This window comes from Phlebotomus papatasi, chromosome 3, assembly GCF_024763615.1.
Source record: "Phlebotomus papatasi isolate M1 chromosome 3, Ppap_2.1, whole genome shotgun sequence".
Classification (NCBI taxonomy): Eukaryota; Metazoa; Arthropoda; class Insecta; order Diptera; family Psychodidae; genus Phlebotomus; species Phlebotomus papatasi.
In genome coordinates this window covers 85,851,487-85,873,106 of record NC_077224.1, presented here as the reverse complement: position 1 = coordinate 85,873,106, position 21,620 = coordinate 85,851,487, and the positions used below count along the sequence as shown (strand labels likewise).

General features: G+C 33.3%; 1 protein-coding gene and 1 long non-coding RNA gene across 2 annotated transcripts in view; one reads left to right on the top strand and one right to left on the bottom strand.

The window, feature by feature from the left end:
* Positions 1–305: 305 nt before the first annotated feature.
* Positions 306–21,620, bottom strand: part of LOC129806162 (tyrosine-protein phosphatase non-receptor type 13-like) — a 41,897-nt gene continuing 20,582 nt past the window's right edge. Inside the window, exons 2-4 of the mRNA XM_055854547.1 lie at positions 13,736–14,007; positions 5,262–6,531; positions 306–1,062 (exon numbers count right to left, since the gene is read on the bottom strand). Coding sequence (XP_055710522.1) covers positions 408–1,062; positions 5,262–6,531; positions 13,736–13,949 — 2,139 coding nt within the window. The 5' untranslated portion in view covers positions 13,950–14,007 and the 3' untranslated portion in view covers positions 306–407. The remainder of the gene's footprint in view (positions 1,063–5,261; positions 6,532–13,735; positions 14,008–21,620) is intronic.
* Positions 9,850–14,191, top strand: LOC129806177 (uncharacterized). The gene is made up of 3 exons (XR_008752152.1): positions 9,850–10,029; positions 13,252–14,041; positions 14,091–14,191. It is a non-coding gene; the product is annotated as an uncharacterized LOC129806177 (long non-coding RNA).

Here is a 21,620-nt window from a genome sequence, read left to right as displayed (position 1 = left end):
TTTCCGCAAAATTGGACACACAATTTTGAGTAGAAAGTTGTCCCGGTTCCTCCCAAAATCGCAGTTAAGTTCTTAAGTAATTTTCAACTGAAGATTCTTATTAGAAAAAATCTTTGGCAATTTTATTGATTGGGTATTTTTTTGCCTGAAAATTTCATCATGCAAATTCCCCTTAATTTCCCCATTTAATTTTCATGAAATTCATCATCACGAGCCAGAATTTCTTCAGGTGCTGCAAGTGTCTCAATTTCACACTCTCACGCATTCCAGCTACCTTGCCCACTCACAGAAGAAAATAAATTCAGTTTTGTAATTCGGTATTTTGTGTATTTCATTAAGGTAAAATTTCCCCTACATTTCACAGTTCCCAAAGTATTTGAAACACTCGCGATCGCACTGGATCGCCATCAACTCTGATCTTTGGTAAGTTTATTGCGCCTACAGATATTCAGGACAATTGCACCCTGTTTGACGGACTTGAACATCTTCACGGCCTCCTCGTGCGACAGATCGTGACAGACTTGGCCATTGACCATTAGAATCTCATCCCCAGCCTTGAGGGATCCACAATCTGCCGCCTGACCACTCGGAAGGATACTCTTGATGAAGATACCCAATTTCCCCTTCGGACTATCCGATCCGCCGACAATTGTGAAGCCCAGGGATTTCTTTCCTGGCCCCTTGACAAAGGACACCGTATGAAAGGACAAAACACCCGATCGAGGCCTTCGAGGGAGGGTGCAGAAGTTATTCCCGGATGCAGGAAGGGTTGAACTCTCACTGCCAATTTTATCCTTCGAATCATCCAAATCATCGCAAAGATTCATGGCACTTTTTGCCAGAGAACTCCTCTGGACATTCACCTGGGCCTTCGGGACAGCTTCCGGTGACACCTGTGGCTCAGACACCACCTGACTTCCCTGATTTGAACCACTCAGCGATCTTCTGATGACCCGATTTGACGACATACTCGAATACGGTGTCACATTCTTCTGAAATTGCTGAGCACGTCTCTTCATCGGCGCACTCTTGTTCACATGCAAATGTGCCAAACCATCAATTCTGCAAAGAAAATACAGAGAATTCCAACACATTAAATTTCTTCATTGCCAGATTCTTCCTGAAAAAATGCAAAAAGGCAATGGGAAATTTGTAGAGTGCTCGAATTCGATAAAAATTCAATTACCGGTTCTTTACCGATTCATTACCGATTGAAACCCATTCAGTCTTGTTCAGAATTTCAAGACCTTTCAAATAAATCCAAATTCATCGCAATCGGTTACGAAATACTCTCTTGAGGGTCTTTTAAAGATTTAATTTTGAAAAATGTGGTTATAAATTGTCTGAAATGAAAGAACCATCCTTTGAAGTAACATGAACTGAATTATTAATTAAATAAACAAAATTTAAGGAACTCGGCTGAGGAATAGGCTCTTCAAAGTGGTTAGACGGAAATGTTTTTCAGTCAAAGGTGTCTATACGCTGAGAAAAAAAAGAGGGTGCGATTAACTTTTTTCCTCATAACATTAACACTTTTTAGGTGTAAAAATATATCAAAATTTTTTAATGTTAATTTTACACCTTTTTTAAGGATAAAATTAACATGAAAAAGGGTAACTTTAACCCCTAATACACCTAAAAAGGGTAATATTTACACCGATTTTGGATTAATACTGCAGGGTAAAATTAATATTTTCGGAATGTTATTTTAACTTTTTCGGATTTTTCTCAGTGCAGGAAAGTCGATAATGCATAAGCACTTGAGAACAGTAAAATACTAAAATACTAATAACCTTTTTCTTTCCTATTAATCCTATTCTATTTTATTCCAAAGCTGACCACCTTTCATATAAATTTAATCATCAATAAAATATCATTTACCTGAATCAAAACTGATTAATTACCGGTAAAAGCCATTCAGACTTGTTTAAAATTTGAAGACCTTTTGAATAAATTCAATCTTGACCAAGTCGGATTATAAATAAAGCCGATATAATGATTTAACTTTTATTTTCTAAAAATCAAAATGGAGGAATTTCTGGTCATGGGACAATATGGGCTAAAATCCCTCCCAGCTTACTTCTAAAACATATGAAAAAGTCGTTGAATCCGTTTTCATAAAAACCTGGAGGAGGGTCATCGAAAACAGAAAGTCGATATTTCTTACCATTTGGCCTATAAACCGGTATCAGACATAAGAAATAAATAGCAAATGACGTTATCTCCCCTTTCAAAATTCAAAGGAAAGAAAAACAATCAATATCGATGGATTACATTGCTCTCTCTTTCAAGTTCGAGCAATTAAAAAAAAACATTTTCGTGCCATTTCTGCATCTTCCGCTAAACCAAAGAGAATCTGGGAAGATCATCAATTGCTTCGAGATCACACGCGATAGAATTTTTAATTATTGCGCAAAACAGCAGGTTTCTTCTTTTTTTTCTTCTTCTTTTTCCACAGAGCTGCATTTGCCATTTTTGAGGTGATCAATTTAACATTTATATCAAAACAATCTTCAACTTTGATCGAAGGTCAACATGAAACTATTCAGCTCTAAAATATCACTTTCAAAACTTATTAAATGATACTGGATCGATGACATTTTTTTCAAAATATTTTTGTTTTACATTTTTCCATGATCAAGATCACATGAAAAGCAAACAAGATCAATGTTGATAAAAATTCACCACGAGTGTTCTTTTTATAGAAAAAGAAATCCAATGGCATATTTCAAGATAATGTTCAGGAGGTTCAGGAGGTCTGACAGAAAAGTAATCAGAGTTGTATCATGAAAATTTTTCCCCGAACAGAATTGAAATTTTCTGGAAATTTTCAGAAGGTATTTAATATTTTACATTTAAAAAGAAAAATAAAGAAACTCCAAAAAGCACAAAAAGAAATATAAAATAGGAATTTCCTGGCATATTATAAGAAAATATTATTCTAATTTATTTATTTATTTATTTATTTATTTCTGTAAAACAAGGAAAAGATCTTTTATTCGATTTTTTAATGAATCATTGATAAATCAACTCGAGAAAGTGAACCCGAATCAACTCTTTATTAGAGTTAATTTTAAGTTTTTTGTTTATTTTTATTTATTTTTAATTCTTTTTTAAAAAAAGCATTCTTCTGATGTATTCACAAACTGAAAATTCTTCTGCAGCAAGAGAGTCACATATGACTCTCATGTCTGTATGAAACACTTATATTTAATGTTCCAAATGAATTTTGCCGAATTAAATACATCTCGACTGAAGTATATATTTAAATTTAAAAATTTACAAAGAAGAAGATTAATACTTCACATCGATATCTGTCCAGTTAATTTAACTCTGTAGGGTAAAATGAGGTAATTTGGAACCATTTATAATCTGGGACATTTCAGACTTTCTCACTGTTTCAGGTGAACAAAGACTGCGAAATTCAAGAAAAAACACACTTAAAAAGATCAGGAAGAGCTTTCCTTCCTTTTGAATCTCTCAAAAACAGTGAGAAAATCTCAAGTGTCCCAAATTGTAAATGGTTCCAAATTACCTCATTTTACGCTTGTGTGAATTCTTTTTGAAATTTTCTCTTATCAAACTATAATAGGATATAGCAAATCAATCTTTAAAAGTCAATTTAGAGCTTTAAGCCTTAAAAATTGACCTTGAAAATTTACTGACCAAAATATTTGCTGATAAAATTTGATTTTTTACTGACAAGATTCTTTATTTTTTACTGACCATTTTTTTATATTTTACCGATCAATTTTCTACTGATCAATTTTGATTTTTCACTGATCAAATGTGGTTTTCTACTGACCAAATTTAATTTTTTTTACCGACTAAATCTGACTTTTATCCGACCGAATTTGATTTTTTATGGCTCCGGCACACCTTTTAGATCAGGAAAATTTCATGAAATTGAATTTCTAATTCCTTTCGTTCTCACTCACTTTGCATATGTCCATTTCATTCTCTCGCACTCTTCTTCTTTTATGCATCATAATAAATTCAATTTAGCACAGCCGTATTTGGGGTGCGAAAGAATGAGATAGACATATGCAAAACGCGTGAGAAAGAAAGGCATGTGAATTTTGATTTAATCAAATATTCCTAATCTAAAAGGTTTGCCGGAGCCATTACTGACCAAATTTTATTTTTTAGTGACCAAAATATTTGCTGATAAAATTTGATTTTTTACTGACCAGATTGTTTATTTTTTACTGACCAAATTTTATTTTTTACTGACCGTATTTTATTTTTTACTGACTGTATTTTATTTTTTACTGATCAAATTTGACTTTTTACTGACCAAATTTAATTTTTACAGATTTTTTTGTTTTTTTTCTACCATATTTAATTTTTTACTGACCATATTTTATTTTTAACTGACTACATTTGACTTTTTACTGACCAAATTTAATTTTTTACTGATTTTTTATGATTTTTTACCATATTTAATTTTTTACTGACCGTATTTTATTTTTTACTGACCACATTTAATTTTTTACTGACCAAAAAGTCGCAGCCAAAAAAAATTATCGAAAATATTAAAGAAAATTTATAAAATAATGATAATACTGAAATAAGTCAGTATTCACTAACTGGGTCGCCTTTTCGCTAATTCACTATAATAAATAAAATAAAAATAAAAAATATTATTTTAAGTGGATTAGTCATAAACGATCCAGATAGCGAAGCGCCCGGATTAGCACACTTGACTGTAAAAGGTTTTCAGACAATTTAAAAACTATTTTTTCAAAATTAAAGTTTAGAATGACTATTAAAAGGGTATTTCTTAACCAATTGGGACAAGTTTGGATTCATATGAAAGGTCTTGAAATTATGAAGAAGGCTGAATCGGTTTTAATCGGTCACGAATCGGTAATGAACCGGAAATTGATATTTTATTGATATTTTCAATATAAACGATAAACTTTTCGATATTTCTTGACTTGCTCTTGATTTTTTTTTTTTTTGTTATTTCGGTTGTTTTCTGGAAGTATAACTTTGGGATTTTTCATAGGAAGAATATCTCTTAAAATTATTTAAAATAACAAATTCAAATTACGTGTTGACCTAAGTATTTCGTATAAAAGATCGCATTTATACACGCGCGTCACTTCCATTCAAATTGATTTACGAGACATGGAGAGATATTTAATATGCAATTAAAACGTCATGTTCATAAGCTGAAAAATCAACAAGATAAGGTGACAGAGAGTATCCAAAAAAAAAATGGAAAGCTTTAGAGTGAAATTGTTCATCAGACTCACCTGATGGCTCTTGAGGTGTAATCATCAGTGTTGCTTTTGTCATCGAGTTGGGAATCCAGTGAAATCTTCCTCCCACGCATCTTCAATTGTGCATCTCTGTCACTTGTCTCCTGGCGACAAATCACAAGATCAATTTGGGTATTGCGACTGGGTCGCCTAAAGGGTGAATCTAGGAGTTCCTGCACCTGATTGAAGGACAAATTGTGCAGTCTGTAGCCTAGAATATTGATTAGTTCATCGCCAACCCGAAGATTACCATCACAATCTGCTACACTCCCCCGCATAATATGCCTAATGCGGTATCTATTGATATTTGTGGGAGTTTCCGGAGAGATTTGTGAAATGAGAATACCAAAGCCATTTCTCTGGGCAACAGCTGAGGGATCAACATCGAGTTTGACATATTTAAAATGCCTTTTCTCTTCCAATTGCATTCTAACTGGAAGTTTTGGCGGTTCTGGACTTTCTTCAACCTCACTGACAATTGACGATTGACCCTCATTGACCAGAATTCCCGAATCACAATCATCCTGGTCAATTGGGGTCTTTTTGCGCTCCCCAAAGCCACTGATAGCATCAGAATTGAGCGATTGGTAGCAGAGGAATTCATCAATTTCCGGCAAATGACCATAACTGAGACTTCTGCGATTTGAGGCATTTTCCACCTCATCTTCCAGTCTATTTGGATAGAAACGCGTAAATACCTTCTGTGCCCCATTCTGATCACTTCTCTTCCCACCCAAACAATCCGGCACCTCGTCATCCGGTGCCGGATCATCAAAAACATTCTCCGTGGACTTTGATTTGAAATTCTTGGCCACAAATTGCGATCTTCGGGCTACTGTTAGCTGATGATGGGTATTTGTGGTGCTTTTGTCATCACCATCATCAGCCCGATATGATCCAATAATTGCACTCATCTCCCCAGAATACTCACTGCCCGATGATGTCGATACTGAATCATCGACATTGAGAAAGATGAAATCATCAATGGATTTGCAGTGATTCTGTGCTGTTGCTGGTGTATAGCACGATAACCTTGTACTTGGCAATGGATTCCTCTTTTCCCTGAATGTCATCTCATTCCTCTTGGATGGCCCAACCATCCTCCTTCCCGATCCCTGTCCCCCCTGCTGCACATGCTTATTCTTCAGTCTATTTGGCGATATAAAGCGTCCCATGAGGCGCCCATTTGACGTTGTCTCCACTATTTTCTGCTCTTGCACACTATAATTATTCGATGTGGACTTACTCCCGGTCGATGTGAGATCTAACCCATGACAAAATTATACATCTATCACTCAATCTTCCCTTCTTCATCATCCACCAATTCCTATTTTATTTTTGTTAATAATGCAATTTTGGGAAAATTATTAAATTGTGATGAAAGAAGTGATATAATCTTACTTGTGAACTTATGATGATTGCACCAAAATCCAGAAAAAACAACATACATATATACACACACAAATTCCCTTCTAAAGAAAAAGCAAGAAAAAAGATAGATTTTTTAATGAGGCATAGAGGAAGTGAAGCAAAGTTGAAGCTTAATAAAAAAAAAGCAAGAACAACAATCCAGGTAGTACGGCTCCAAGAGATCATCATCGATCGCTAAACAGGTGTTTTAGATCACATATTTTAGCATCGATGGAAGAAAACAGGATTGCGCCATCGATCTCCTGAACTTTTACGCGCCAATACTGCTAAAGGCAAGTATACAGTGGTGTTCAGCAATCATAGAACATTCTACAATTCTGATACTATACCTCAAAAGTACTTTCGCATTCCAGTTCTTAACCGATTTAAACCGATTCATAAATCACTCAAAAGGTCAAAAATCACTCATCGGTTCATAATCGGTTCTTTACCGGTTCACAACCGATTTATACCGATTTGTAAATCGCTCGAAATACTGCATAAAATACACCTCAAGAATAATACAATTGAATTTCAAATAAAAATTAATTACCGGTTACGAATCGGTTTATTACCGGTTAACCCTGTAAGGACGATTGGAACAGCGGTGTCCCATAAAGAAAATAATTTTTCCTGACTACCTAAAAATTATTTTTTCCTTATGTTTGCACGTTTTTGCAAAGTAGAAGATTGAATGAATCTAGGATATTTTTTGCAAGTCTCTAGCTAATTGCTATGTAGTCAATATTTGAGCTCAAAAATGGCGAATTTTTAAATTCTCAAATTCATAATTGATTTCATTTTTTTTTATACTTCTAATTTTTTATAAGTAAAATTCTTTTGGCAATAAAAACTACAATAATCATACGTAATATTTTTCATTAAAGTGAGAAATATTATTCATTGGTATTGTCAGAAAAAATACTTAAATTTTTGGGCTATTTTTATCCCTATCGTTCATAGAAACACAAAATACACCGAATCAGACTCTGTTGGACTTTCCAAGGTTAGATGTAAGACTTATCATTGATTATGTTTCTCAGTTTAATTTTTATTGTTTATTTTCAGTCCGTAAAAAGTGTCTCATCGTTAAAGGGTTAATAACCGATATCGGTTTTATTGAAAATTCCAAGACCTTTCTAATAAACGCAAACATGATACCATTCGGATGAGAAATACGCTCTCTAGAGCCTTTTGAACGTTTAAGTTGAAGACGCACTGGTACAATTTTTCAAAGTCTATCGAAGTTGCAATGGAGGGGATCGGGAATCTTTATTTTTTCCATTTTGTTTCTAACACTTTTGTTTTTCCCACTTTGTCTTTGGAATCTTTGTCTTCAGTAATTTTTGTTTTTTAGAAACTTTGTGTTTAGAAATCTTGTCTTACATACATTTTGTACAAGTATATTTTATAACTTTCCAAAAATATCCCTTTTCTTAGAAAATTTCCCTTTAGCCTAATGGGCGATACTGATAACTTCCTCCCAAAACACAAAAAAAAACTTCCCTTTCCCCTAAAAGACGAAACTAAAAACTTCCCAAAACACAGAAATTTTTCTTTGTCCCAAATGACGAAACTGAAAACTTCCCAAAACAGAAAATTTCCCTTTGCCCTAAAAGACGAAACTAAAAACTTCCCAAAACACAGAAAATTTCCCTCTGCCCCAAATGACAAAACTAAAAACTTCCCAAAACACAGAAAATTTCCTTTTGCCCAAAATGACGAAACTAAAAACTTCTTAAAACAAAAAATTTGCCTTGGTCACAAAGAACGAAACTAAAATCTTCCTAAAACATAGAAAATTTCCCCTTGCCCCAAAAACACCGTTATAATTTTATTATTTTATTTAATAAAATATACTTGTGTAGAAAAAAGAATCCGCAAGTCGTTATGGAGTAATAAAAACCGTAATCTCATTGCAAGAGAAATTAACGCAGGAGTTAAACAGGATCAGACCGTAGGGGCCGTAGAGGAGCTCAAGAATGCTATCAGCTACGCATTGCACAAAAAACTCTTCATGAATTCGTCTTAAATATGCCTAAGACATTAATTTTTTTATCAGATTTGTTTCTTATTTTTATTTAAAAAATCGGAATCATTCCTATTTGAATTTCCCTCATTGTATATTATAATACTAGTAGGTAAGATTGACGTCAATAAATCGTCAGTTTTTCCACTTTCTTATTACCAATTTAATTTTTTTGTCGGTTGTTACACCTCAGATACATTTTCTTGTTCGTGAACCATTTAAAAAAACGAGTAACTGATTGAAACGAAAATATAGTAGCCATGCAGTAGTGTCAATCTCTATAAAAAACACCATTGAAAAAAATATGAAAAATTCCAGATTAAAGAAATCAAGAAAAAATTAAGAAAAAAAATTCTTGATAATTTTTTTTTATAATTTCTTGATAATCAGGAAAAAAATTCTTAATAATTTTTTTTGGAAAATTCTCAACTCATTAAAGATAAAGTGATTTTACGCGAAAAAGTTCAATTTGGTTCGATTTAGTTGAACTTTTTCGTACGAAAGTGTAAAAATAAAAATTGAGAACAGTTTAATAACGCCATCTGTGGAGTTTTCTTCTGACACTTGCGTGCCAGTGAGTTGTCAGCTGAGAAGATTCTCACAAAAAAAATTGTTTGCACATCCTAGTGAAGTGGAAACAATATAAATAGCAACGAAAGAGTTTAGGGTTCTGGAAGTGTGATGGTGGCGGCTTCGTAAATCATTTAAAACGCGGTGGCCACTATGGGAAGCTCTTTTTAGTTATAGTGGTGGGCACCAATTTGATGGCGTTGCAGTACCATTCACCATATTTTCTCGATCTTTTCTTAACATTCTAACTATGTTTATAAATATTTATTCCCCATACTAATTCCACAACTCAACTACGTGAAGAAACTTGAACATAGTTCGCGAAACTTGAGGGCTACTCAATGTAAAATTTCCTTAAGGCATATACTGTACAAATTTACTGTACCCAATGGCGTGTATACTGTACAAACCGCGAATTTCCGTTGCTAATGCAATAACTTCAATCTTGAGAATTTGACATTGAGAACAGTTGCCAGCGCCACTCACGGGCCAAAATAGCGCCCTCACGCGGAGAAATAAAGATAGCTCCTGTCAAACTTAACATTAAATTATTATTTTTCTTTGTTTTCAGAGGTGTCATCTGTCTTGCGATCGCCACTGTTTTATATTTATTCAGTGATCTTCACCCTTCCAGCATCGTCAGATGAAGATCACTCACAGAGATCAACTGCACGATCGCGGAGTGCAAGAACTCAAAAGATCCAGAATGAAGCCAGAACACAAAAAAAAACTGCCAGGAATCAACAGAAAGTTGTAAGAGAAGGAATTATTTAGAAAAATTGTCTCTGTAACTGTCAAGTTCTTGCCCTGCACACCATTGATATATTATCTCTTGTGTTTGAGTACCACCTTCAATGTTTATAAAAGCAACAATTCTTCTTCTTTTCCACCTTTTTTTTTATTAGTGCCCTCCATGTTAATACCACATATTTTTCTCCTTCATCTCTTCGTGCAAGTGTCATTGTACTCACACTCAATATTACAAACAATTACCCGACCTTTATAGTGATGGTTGTTGGTATGGAAAAGATGAAGGAAACCCCTCAACTTCCATCTCACTGAAGCATTTCACCATCTTCTTCACCTCGTTTTTTTTTGTTTTTTTGTTTAATTGTATCAATTTGTAATTGAAAGTAATGACCCAACCGTGAGCAATTTTCATTTTCCCGCCCATTTTCATCTTTATACTCTCATCTCTTGCAAGATTATAAATGAGAGTATTGTCTAGAAATTGTTTTATGAACTCCAGGATTTCAAGCAAAAAGACGTTTCGCTTTTTTTTCTCAAATTGTCTACAAAAGTGTGGAAAGAAATTTATTTAGGCGAGAACCATGGAGTGATTGATTATCTTCATCTTTTAAATTGCGATCATTCCAAATACCTTCTGCCAGTGATCTACTCAATATTTCTTCACTCTATTTTTGTCTCCACTTTAAGTTACAGACATCGAATTTCTCAGTCAGAGAAAATTATTGACTGATTGATATTTTTTTTCTCATTTTCCGCTCACACGCCTTTTTTCTAATTTTCAAATCAATATGTTTGATTTTTTGAGAAATATTTCACTCGATTGTTATTTAATGCGCCGCCAACACCATAAAAATTGACTCAATCGTCTCATAAATATCCAATTTTTTGTACCTTTTTTTTGTGGAAATGAAAAAATATCAAAAGAGAATGACGATCGATAAAAATTGTGGTAAAATGAAAAACGTTTTGCAGAATATTCGAACTTGTGAAAGTAAATCACTTAATGTTTAAATTCAGAATAAGACCAATGCAGTTGATAAGTTTCTAGAGTTTGTTAGCCAAGTTCTACACAGTTTAGCCGAGACACAAACTTTGTTTATCATTTATTTTTTTATTTTTTTATTATTATTGCAAACAGAAATCTAAAAGTCTGTCATTGCAAATTTGTCTGATAATTCTGATAAGTAATGTGAAAATTAAAAAAAAAATTTTGCCATGGTTAAATTAAATAAACTCCAGAAAAAACAAACCTGACTGTTCATAAAACTGCTAAGAATTCAGATTTGCGATAAATATACATTTATTGATATTGGTAATCACATGAAAGATATACAATTGAAAATGTATTCATAAACGAAAGAATTGAATTGGATTTCATTGGGAATTAAAAATTGAGAACAGTTTTCAGCGCCACTGGTGGATGAAAACAGTGCCCTCACGCGGAGAAAAAGGTTGTAAACGTCAATTATTTTTTTTAAAGTAAAAAGTTTGATATGTGTACAAATTAATATGACATTGCCATTCTCAAAATCTATAATTTTTATTCAATTCATAATTCATGCTCAAATAAATGTAGGGGAATGTAGGCAACCTTAGAACATTTTTTCGTGCTTCATATTCAGGACTTTTTTTTGACTAATCTGTAAAATGGGCAGTGAATTGCACTACACCAAAAAGTTCTCTGATCTTTTAGGTTTCTATGCATGCCTAGTTCACTATCACAAAATTGTTGGTTTTTCCTGGACAGGAAAAAGAAAAATATAAGAGGATTTGTGCGATTCTTGCCCCCGGGGGCAGCGTTCACACGATGGGGGTTTGGGTTAGTCATTGCTTTTTTTCTGGAAATAAATTTTATCTACAATTAAAAATTATTTTCCGATTGTTATACTGTACCCCGTGAACCCGCGGAAACTATCACTGCACTAAAAGAAGATCTTTAAAACACCTTTTTTCACATTTTCTGGAGCAGTGTTTTTCCTCCAAATGAATATCGAATAATCGACTATGAATATGATCACACGGTTCACACTGCCAATAACCGTCGTCTCATGGAGATGGGAAGGAGACTATATGCCTGTCGAAGAGGAAATGACCACGCATGTCTCACTATGGCTTATGAGGCTTTAGTGAGGTTATGATTTTCAAGATGAAGTTGTCTGATGGATGTGCGAACGCTCACACATTCAGTGTTTGAAACCACACACAGTGTAGTACTTGCGAATTTTCCGCCACCGTGAAAATAATTTCCCTCAGATGCAAAAAATTATTACGTAAATATCATCTCAAGGATACTCTTCATCCACTGTCTAAGTGATTTTTTTTTTAGAAATGAGTTTAACTATGAGAAATCAAATGATTTCGCAAAGCGCGTATTTTTTTGCGGATTTTCGCGGGACACGAATTTTTGCTACTCGCAAATTTTTCGTGGATTTTCGCGAGCCGCGAATTTTTTCGTGGGGCGAATTTTTTCGCGGATTTTCGCGGAGCGCGTATTTTTTCGCGGATTTTCGTGGAGCGCGATTTTTTCGCGGATTTTCGCGGGACACGAATTTTCGCTATCAGCGAATTTTTCGTAGATTTTCGCGGGCCGCGAATTTTCTCACGGATTTTCGCGGAGCAATGAATATCTTCGCGAATTCTTGCGGGTCGCTGACAGAGGCTCTAAACAGATGTAAAGTTTGAGGCCTCTATCTCTCATAGTTTCCGAGAAAATCGACTTTAAAGATTTTCAGACACTTTTATGCATTTCTCATCCCATTTTCCTAATTTTCAAGTGAAATTTTGCACATACCAAGCCTAGAGGAGGCTCTAAACGGATGTAAAGTATGAGCCCCCAATCTCTGCTAATTTCTGATATAATCGATTTCAAAGATTTCTATAAGCTGATCTAGGCTTATCATTGACTTTATACTTTCTTGGTACGAAATTTTGAAATTCTGAAAGAATTTCGAACAGAAAATATATCTTTGACTTTCTTCCCAGATTTTCGAATGTCTCTATTCTTGAGGAAACTCCAGCTCTGAGCTTCCTGATTAGAAACTCTTATTAAAATTCAAATAATTTCAATTAAGTTTGGCTTAAGAGTAAACCTGTAAAAGGAACTTTCATATTGTGCCTTATGTAAATTCTTAAGTAACGCCATCTCTTATTAAAAATGAATAAGGCAAAATAGGTCTATCTGTCTTTTTTCCTAATCGAGAGATTATAAATATTTCTCTTTTTCAGAGTATGAGCAATAAAATGATTTTGTGATTAGGTGAAATCGAAGGATGGTTTCTTCACTGCAATTACACCTCAAAACGCAACTTTTCCCTCTCGCGCCATCAACGAATATGGGGAGTTTGTAATTGTGCCAATTATAGTGAAACAGGAATTAGTAAGTCACATACCACTCAATACATCGCATTAAATACAGAAAAAAAGAAGAAGCAAAAAAAAAGCCACCAAAGTACGTGATCAGAGATGAGGATCATGAGACAATAAATATGCGGAGGTATTTAGTAAGCAAGGAAAGTTGCTGTTAGCTTTTTAAAGAGTGAAAATACTGATGGAAAAACACCATCATCTTCCAGGTTGAGAGATCAACAAAAGATTTCTTGTTATTGAAGCACCAGAGCACCAGCAAGAAAAAAAAACTTGATCTTCAGGCTTTTGCGCACCATCACCAATAAAATGATAAATATGAGACTTATTAGTTAAGAAGACTCACCGATTCGTGACTTCCTTGTGCCATCACCAATCACTGGATGATGATCATTTGTTGCTGGACAACATTCAGTTGATGAGGTTAGTCGTTTGATTTTTGTCGTCTCAATTCCCTCACTTTCATTTGCAACTGAACTTCCTGCATGATCTCTATTCCTCAATGGTGACAAACTCAACAAACGTGGGGATTCACTTGTGGATTTCTTAAACCATCTCATTGTCTCTTAAGATCAACATAAAAAAAAGAAGAAGTACAAATTCTCCCAGACACCTTCCCTGGAAGCAAAAGTGTACAAAAAAAAAACTCCGCGTAAGTAACAATGATCTCTCGTGCAATTTTGGGAATAATCTTTTTTCAGGGTCACTTCACATCAAGAATTATGCGAATTATGACTCACATGAGCATAACATTTAATTCAATTTCTTTCTCTTTCGTGCGCAACATTAAAATGATCATCTCTTTGGCATTTTTTTTTTTTGTAATAAAAATGAGAAAAAAAATTGTATGAGGAAAAAAAAGCGAAAGTGTATTTTCTATTATATTTTTATACCGCATCTTCTTTTTCCCTGGTAATCTCACTTTTATTAACTTGTAACTATTGCTCACATTAGCAACTTTTGCAGACTCTACAATAGCCACAGGGAGTTGTAATTTACGCTAAAATCCATTGAACTATGCGATGGTTTTTTTTTTCCTCGCACCTCTTTTTGCCAAATTCTGACTCACACGATCACACCTAAATTTTTTTTCCGAGAAAACGTGCTATATTCAGATAGATATATCTCAAGATCAACCAACATCAACAGAAATTAACCCTTCCAGTCGTTACCTTTTAACTTAAAAATTAGCTTTTAATTTAAAAGAAAGAGATCAAATCAAAATTCATCTTTTTCTTCTTTTGCAGTCTTCTTGTTCTTCTTCTGGGCGTCATAACAAATTCAGTTTGGATTTAAATGCGTAAGAAAGAGATGAAGATGTTTTCTTTGACACTGTTCTTCCTTTTGTGAACTTGTGAACGCCACAACAAATTCAATTTAGGTTTGAGTTGGAAATGCAAATTCAATTTGGATTTAAATGAGACAAAAAGGGTTGAACATATTTTCTTTTGCACTTTTCTTATTGTCCTTATTATGATTGTCACAGCAAATTCAATTTAGATTTAAGTGCGAAAGAAAGAGAGGAACATGTTTTCTTTAGCATTCTTATTTTTCTTGTGAGCATCAAGGCAAATTCAATTTAGATTTATAGTAGACTCTCTCTGTATTGGGCATTTGGGGCAAAATGTCATCCGGTATATCGATAAATTTGGCCGTCAAAACCTCTGTAAATTTCACAAAAACGCTCAATTATAAAGAATCACGATAAAATTGGAAGAACTACAGCGAATTTGAGCAAATTAGCTTCATAATTAAACGTGGGAATTGTCAACAAAATTTTTCGCCCGATTGAAAAAGAGCCGAAAAAAAGATACGAAGTAAAGGAATGAACATGTTAATTTAGCACTCTTCTTCTTCTGAATGTCATAACAAATTCAATCTAGATTTAAATAGGTTAATAAGGGATGACTACGTCTTCTTTATAACATTTTTATTTCTGGAAATATCATAAAAAATCAATTTTGAATTAAATGTGAAAGAAAAGATCGAATATGTTTTCTTTAGCACTCTTATTCCTCTTGTTAGCGTCAGACCAAATTCAATTTAGATTTGAGCTCCAAAGGAAAGGGTAAACACATTTTCTTTATCACTCTTCTTCTTCTTCTGAGCATCATAATAAATTCAACTTGGATTTGAGTGCAACAAAAAGGATTGAACGAAATTTCATTAAATTTTTCTGATCTAATTTGTGTGACAGGAAGCATAATAAGTACTAAAATAATTAAGACTTTGAATCTAAGAATCTTAAGAATGTTCCAAAAATTTAAGCAGAGTCCAGAACAGCACACAAAACATTTTCTATATATTTTACTTATTTTTAAAAGCATTAATTCAATTCAATTTATTGATAAACAAGGTAAGTGTACCAAATTTCGGCCAGCTTGTAATTCCGGCCACCTTTTTTGTTCCTCGAATTTCCATGAATTTCTAGTATATGAATACTATAGAGATTATACAATGCAAAAAATAACCAAAAAAAATCAGCTTCGACATACGAGATGCTGTGAAAAAGACATTTGAAGAATTCCCAAAGGACAAGGAACTATGAAAATGAAGGTGGCCGAAATGTACCATCAAAGCTATGTCTACATTTTTATTAATTTTAAAGAAGAAGGAATAAAAAATTCGATTTGTATTAAAAATACTACATTTCATACTTCAGGTTCCAAGATACACTCCTTAAAAAAAGAACAAAAAACTCAAATTGTATTTAATAAATTATTTAATTGTATCGAGGTGTAAAAATTAAAAAAGATTTGTCCAAAAACGGACTGAGCCCAAACAGAAGTAGATTTTGATTCTCCAATAGTGTCTTGGATAAAAGGTAAATGGAACTCTATTTGCACAAAAAGTCGTTAAAGTTCGAATAATTCAAATTCAATTTCGAATTTTTGTACTAAATTTTCGAACAAGGTGGGGAAAATTTATCAAATATCACACTAAAAAGCTGGCAAAAGAGTTACTCAGTGATTATGGAGTGATTAAATACTGGGGCAAGAACAGTAAACGTCGTTGTTCTGTTGTTTTCCTTACAACAATGTGAAGACCACCACATTTTGACACTTGAGCACTTCGAAATTCGAACAGAATGTAACTTTCGCCACCTTGCAGAAGTATTAAGAAGTAAGAAAATCTCTTTTTTGGATCTTCAAATAGATTTTCGAATTTTTCAAGATCTACTTCTGTACGGAGAGATTGGTTCTGTTCAGTAATAAGTTTTCGAAAAGACAAAGCCACTTCAAAGTCGAGCCAAATCCATTCGAAAATCACCGGAAGCCTAAAGTGCAAGTTCACGTACTTGCCGATTTAGCGCTGATTGTTCTGCCATTTCGAATTTTTGAATTTATCTTGACATTTCGTGGAATTCCAGGATGGCAGAACGTTTGCATTCTAATTTTCCTTTTCATGAACTTGCTCACTTTTTTGTAACTCATCGATTTAAACGTTCGAACTTCCAACGGGGATTTAGGTAAATTCTCTCTGATATACCTTCGAATCATATAATAATCATATCATATAATCCAATAATGTAATTTAGCTTCTCAATCTCTTTCTGCAGCTATAAATTATATCACAATAAAGCTAAATTTTGTTCCTTTCTAGATTTTATTGTTTGGAATTTTAGCTTCTGGTATCTTGGTCTTTCGGGATTTGGGTTCTTCCAGAACTTTGGCTCTTTGGATTCTCTTTGAGGATTTTGGCGTTCGGAATTTTAAATTTTCAGGACTTTAGTTTTTTAGAATTCTCACCCATTCAGGATTTCGAACCATTCTGGATTTTGGCCCATTCGGGAGTTTGGTTTTTCAAGATTTAAAAGCCTTTTAGATTTAGGCCTTTTCAGTATTCTAGCATTCGGGATTTTCGCTAAACCGACCGATAATATTATTGGGTAAAATTTGGAATTCTAAACATGGATTTCCGTGCAAATCAATTTTATTACGCTTTTTTTTAATTCTAAAAGAGTAGGTCGTATTCTAAATTGTTTTAACGCCAGAATTCTGCGTTGTCCTGATTGCAAAATTTCACTTTATACTTCCTTCAAAACGAATTCTTTTCCAAAAACAGGAAAATTTTAATGCAATTTTAGTTGTCCATCGACATTTCACCTTTTCCCGAAACCTAAAGTTGACATCTCTCACCGTTTTCACTTCAGAAGGGATTATAATGATAGAGATACGAACGGACCATATAGACAGACAACTTCGAAACTATATTATTTTTAGTTTAAGTTTAAACTCTTATACCGCCATCTACCGTAATCCTTTATAATCCTTTATTAAAGTTCCGACTATGGACTGAAGTTAGCTGAAGTTCAATTTATTAAATGTCAAATTATCGGATTTATCCGCCCCTTCCTCGACAATAATTAACAGCTTTATAAAGTATCAAAATTAAGTAAACTCTTTCACATGAACGAAAAATAATGAAATTAGAATGATTTATCTTCGACAGACTTTCAGTATTAAATTAGGAATTGAAACTTGATCACAAAATTACCGAAACTTGGCAATAAATCAACTTTTCGCAATTTGATTTAATCCATCTTGAATTTTCTACACGATTATTTTACCCAAATCATGGAAGTATTCACTGTCAAAATATTTCTAAGCCTTGTGCCAATTTAATTTAAATTCTTTTCAGCAAAAAATAAAAAAAGAAGTAGAACATATTCCTAACCAGAAATAATTGTCGTAAAAACCTCTGAATATATTTTCTTAACTATCACATTTTAGTAGCATAAAAAGAAACATAAAAGCATGTAGCAAAAGAAAAGAACGCTAAAACAAGTCAGAATTTCCGGTCTTGAAATTTCTTCTTTCATCTCTCCTTCAACCTCCAACAGATCATGCGATCTTCTTCCAAAGAACAAGGAACAAAAAAAAACTGCTTCAACAGTTGGCAATTGAGAGCCTTTTTTCAGCAAAATTACTTCCATTTGGTCAGGATAGAGTGACATGATCGACAGAGTGGTCAACTGCTTTTAATCCGTCTGTCTTTAGTAACACGATCTCTCTCCACTTTTTTTCACGCAAATTCTTTTTTTTTTTTAAACAACACACGATCAATAATTTTCTCACTTCTTTTTGCACAAGAGGCAGAAAATTAGTGCATTGAAGAAATGAAGATCGAAAAAAGGAATGATTGTTGTGCTACTTTAGTTTTTTTTTCTTCTTGCTCTTCAACTAACATTGCAAACTACTTTTCAAATTGAATATTCAATTAATAAGAGAGTCATTGATCTGCGAAAAAAACGTTAACTTTCATTTTCAATCTGTCTCAAAAGTCGATCATTCAATTTCGTATTTATAATTGTTTTTTGAGGAGGCTTGTGGACAACAACAAAAAAAACCGTCAACACGTTCCACAGTAAACTTCATATAAAATTCCAATTGAAAAATAGATATGTAGATAGTTTAAAAATTGAAATCTGGGACATGAAATACATTCACCGCGTGTGTCAAGCATTAAGTGATCTGCAAATAATTTTAATGATGTTAATTTCTCATGCACTAAGCACAATCTGTATTTCGTCGTAAATGTCAACTTGAGACATTTTCTAAATTATTCCACTTTTTAATTGATCCTGCAACTAAAAGTGACGATGTTTCATCATGTTTTTGCCAATATCATTTCTATACACCGATAGCGAATTATCGCATTTTTAAATTAATGCATTAGTCACGTGAATTAATAAATTATCTGTGGTTATAAATGTGAACTGTTATTTAATAATTCAGCTTATATTTGTAAAATTTAGAGTGCGTAATACTAATTAAAATGTGATAGGGTAAGTGTGCCAAATTCCGGCCAGCTTGTAATTTCGGCCACCTTTTTTGTTCCTCGAATTTCCACGATTTTTTAGTTTTTACATACTCTAGAGATTATACAATGCAAAAGAATGACAAAAATGTAGCTTCGACAAACGAGATGACATGAAAAAGGCATTGGAAGAATTCCAGAAAAGCAAGGAACTATGAAAATGAAGGTGGCCGAAATAGGCCACAAATGTAATGTCTACATTTTTATGTATTTTAGAATGTATTAAGAGTGAATTTAGAGAAAATAAAGACGATAGACTGCCTACAAGGTTCCAAGGAACACTCCTTATAAAAAAGTAACAAATAAATTCAATTTGTATTAAAAATATTACATTTCAAACATAAGACTTTGGCGCTTGCATGCAACTATGCCGAAATTTGGTACACTTACCCTAGATTTATCTAACAATAGTCATAGAATTTTGAAACTTCGTATCATACCGCTACGTGGCGCTAGAGGATTTTATCTTGAATCTAACCACAAGTATTCATATCATGAAAACTTTGTGAAATGTTCGAAATTGTTATTGAGATGCTATACCTTAAAAATATTTTCGCATAATTTTACCGTTCACCGGTTCTTAACCGATTTGAATAAGGAGAATCGTAATGACGAAAAAAACGCTTTACACTTCAAGGACGATTTGGTCACCACGTTACCGGTGCCCCAAAAACAAAATTTTTCATACGAGCATCTAAAGTTTCGTTAAACCCTAAGCGGTTAGAAAAAGTGATTTTTTGTCTGACCTCCAATTTTTGACCCTCTCGTCTTTGAAGAGTTAATAAAATGAAATGACATGAAAACCGATTTGAACCGATTCATAAATCACACAAAAGATTTCCCAAAGTAAGAGTAATAAAATTGATTTTCGGACAAAAATTATTTATCGGTTCACAATCCGTTCATTACCGGAACATAACCGATTTATAAATCACTCAAAATATGCAATAAAACACATTACGAGTAGTATATAATTGAATTTCAGATAAAAATTGGTTATCTGTTATGAACCCATTCATTACCGGTTCATAACCGATTAGATCCGGATTATTACCCTAGAGTAATACAACGGAGAGGACGTTCGAACAATCAGTATGACTTTTCGTTTGAAATAATTTTCTTGAATTCGAATAAAGTGTAATTGACACTGGATTCTCGGATGATCACGTACTTTTATAACGAATAGAATCACTTCACGCTTTTTTTTTAAACAATAGCTCGTTATCAAATTGATGTCCAATTGCATAGAGTCCACCAAAAAATCGGAACGGTTCTTGCACGCCTCTGCCTTAGAACATAACCTCTTTGATCGTTATTGAGATCTTATTTTGCTATAAGAGATAATCTTATTCCAGTTTTGTTTCAAATAAAAACATGTATTAAATTCTGTCAATCTGTTTCCTTAAAATTTCATCAAAATAATTCAACAGGTTGTAACCTTGCATCGCAAAAATATTTAAAAGATAACCTCGAATTTTGTATTTTCATATACGTATTACTTGCATTGTCTAATAAAGTTCCACATAAATTTCTGATATTTTTTATAAGATCGAAACTATATCAACTTTACCTTTCTATGGCTATTGATTGCCAGTATTGCCGTATTGTCTTGAACATAACCTAAAAACATCAATCACGAATTTATTCTTACTGCTAGCTCCAGATCTTTTATAAGTCTATTTTATCTTCAAGCAATTATTCTGCGCAGTCTATCAATTTTGAACTTTATCACAGTAATTCTAGAGGATATAACGTTGCTTGAATATTTTGAACATAACCTCTTTCCTGGTGAAGCTATGTTTTTAAATAAATTTACGATTGTCTTCCCGATTTGCTAGAAAGACTGAGCAACGTTCTCTTAATCTACAATTCAGGGACTTTAATAGTAGAACGCTGAAGTCACTAAAATATTTTCACTATAACCTCAAACAGGAAATGGACGGAAACACTGAACTTCTTTTAATATTCACAATTTTATTTTCTACGATGTTCCGAGGATGTATACTCTCTCCATCAGGTTGTATGGTAGACCTAATGAAAAGGACATCCATCATCGGAACTTTCCATCCATTTCCTGTTTGAGGTTATAGTTAAAATATTTTAGTGAATTCTGCGTTCCTATTACTATTGAAGATTGTACTATTGACTGATTTGTAGAATAAAGGAATGTTACTAAGTTTTTCTGATAAATCGGGAAGATATTGGTAAATTTATTTACTTACATAGATTCAAGAGAATCCTTGAGGTTATGTTCAAAGTATTCAAGCAATTCTCTTAATCCGGTCTACAATATAACCTGATGAAGAAGATATCCATCTTCGAAACGATCTCAAGGTTCAGTTTTTCCGTTTATTTCCTGTTACATTCTATCAGACCGAAAGTCTTCTATAACCTCAAAATTCTTAAAATGT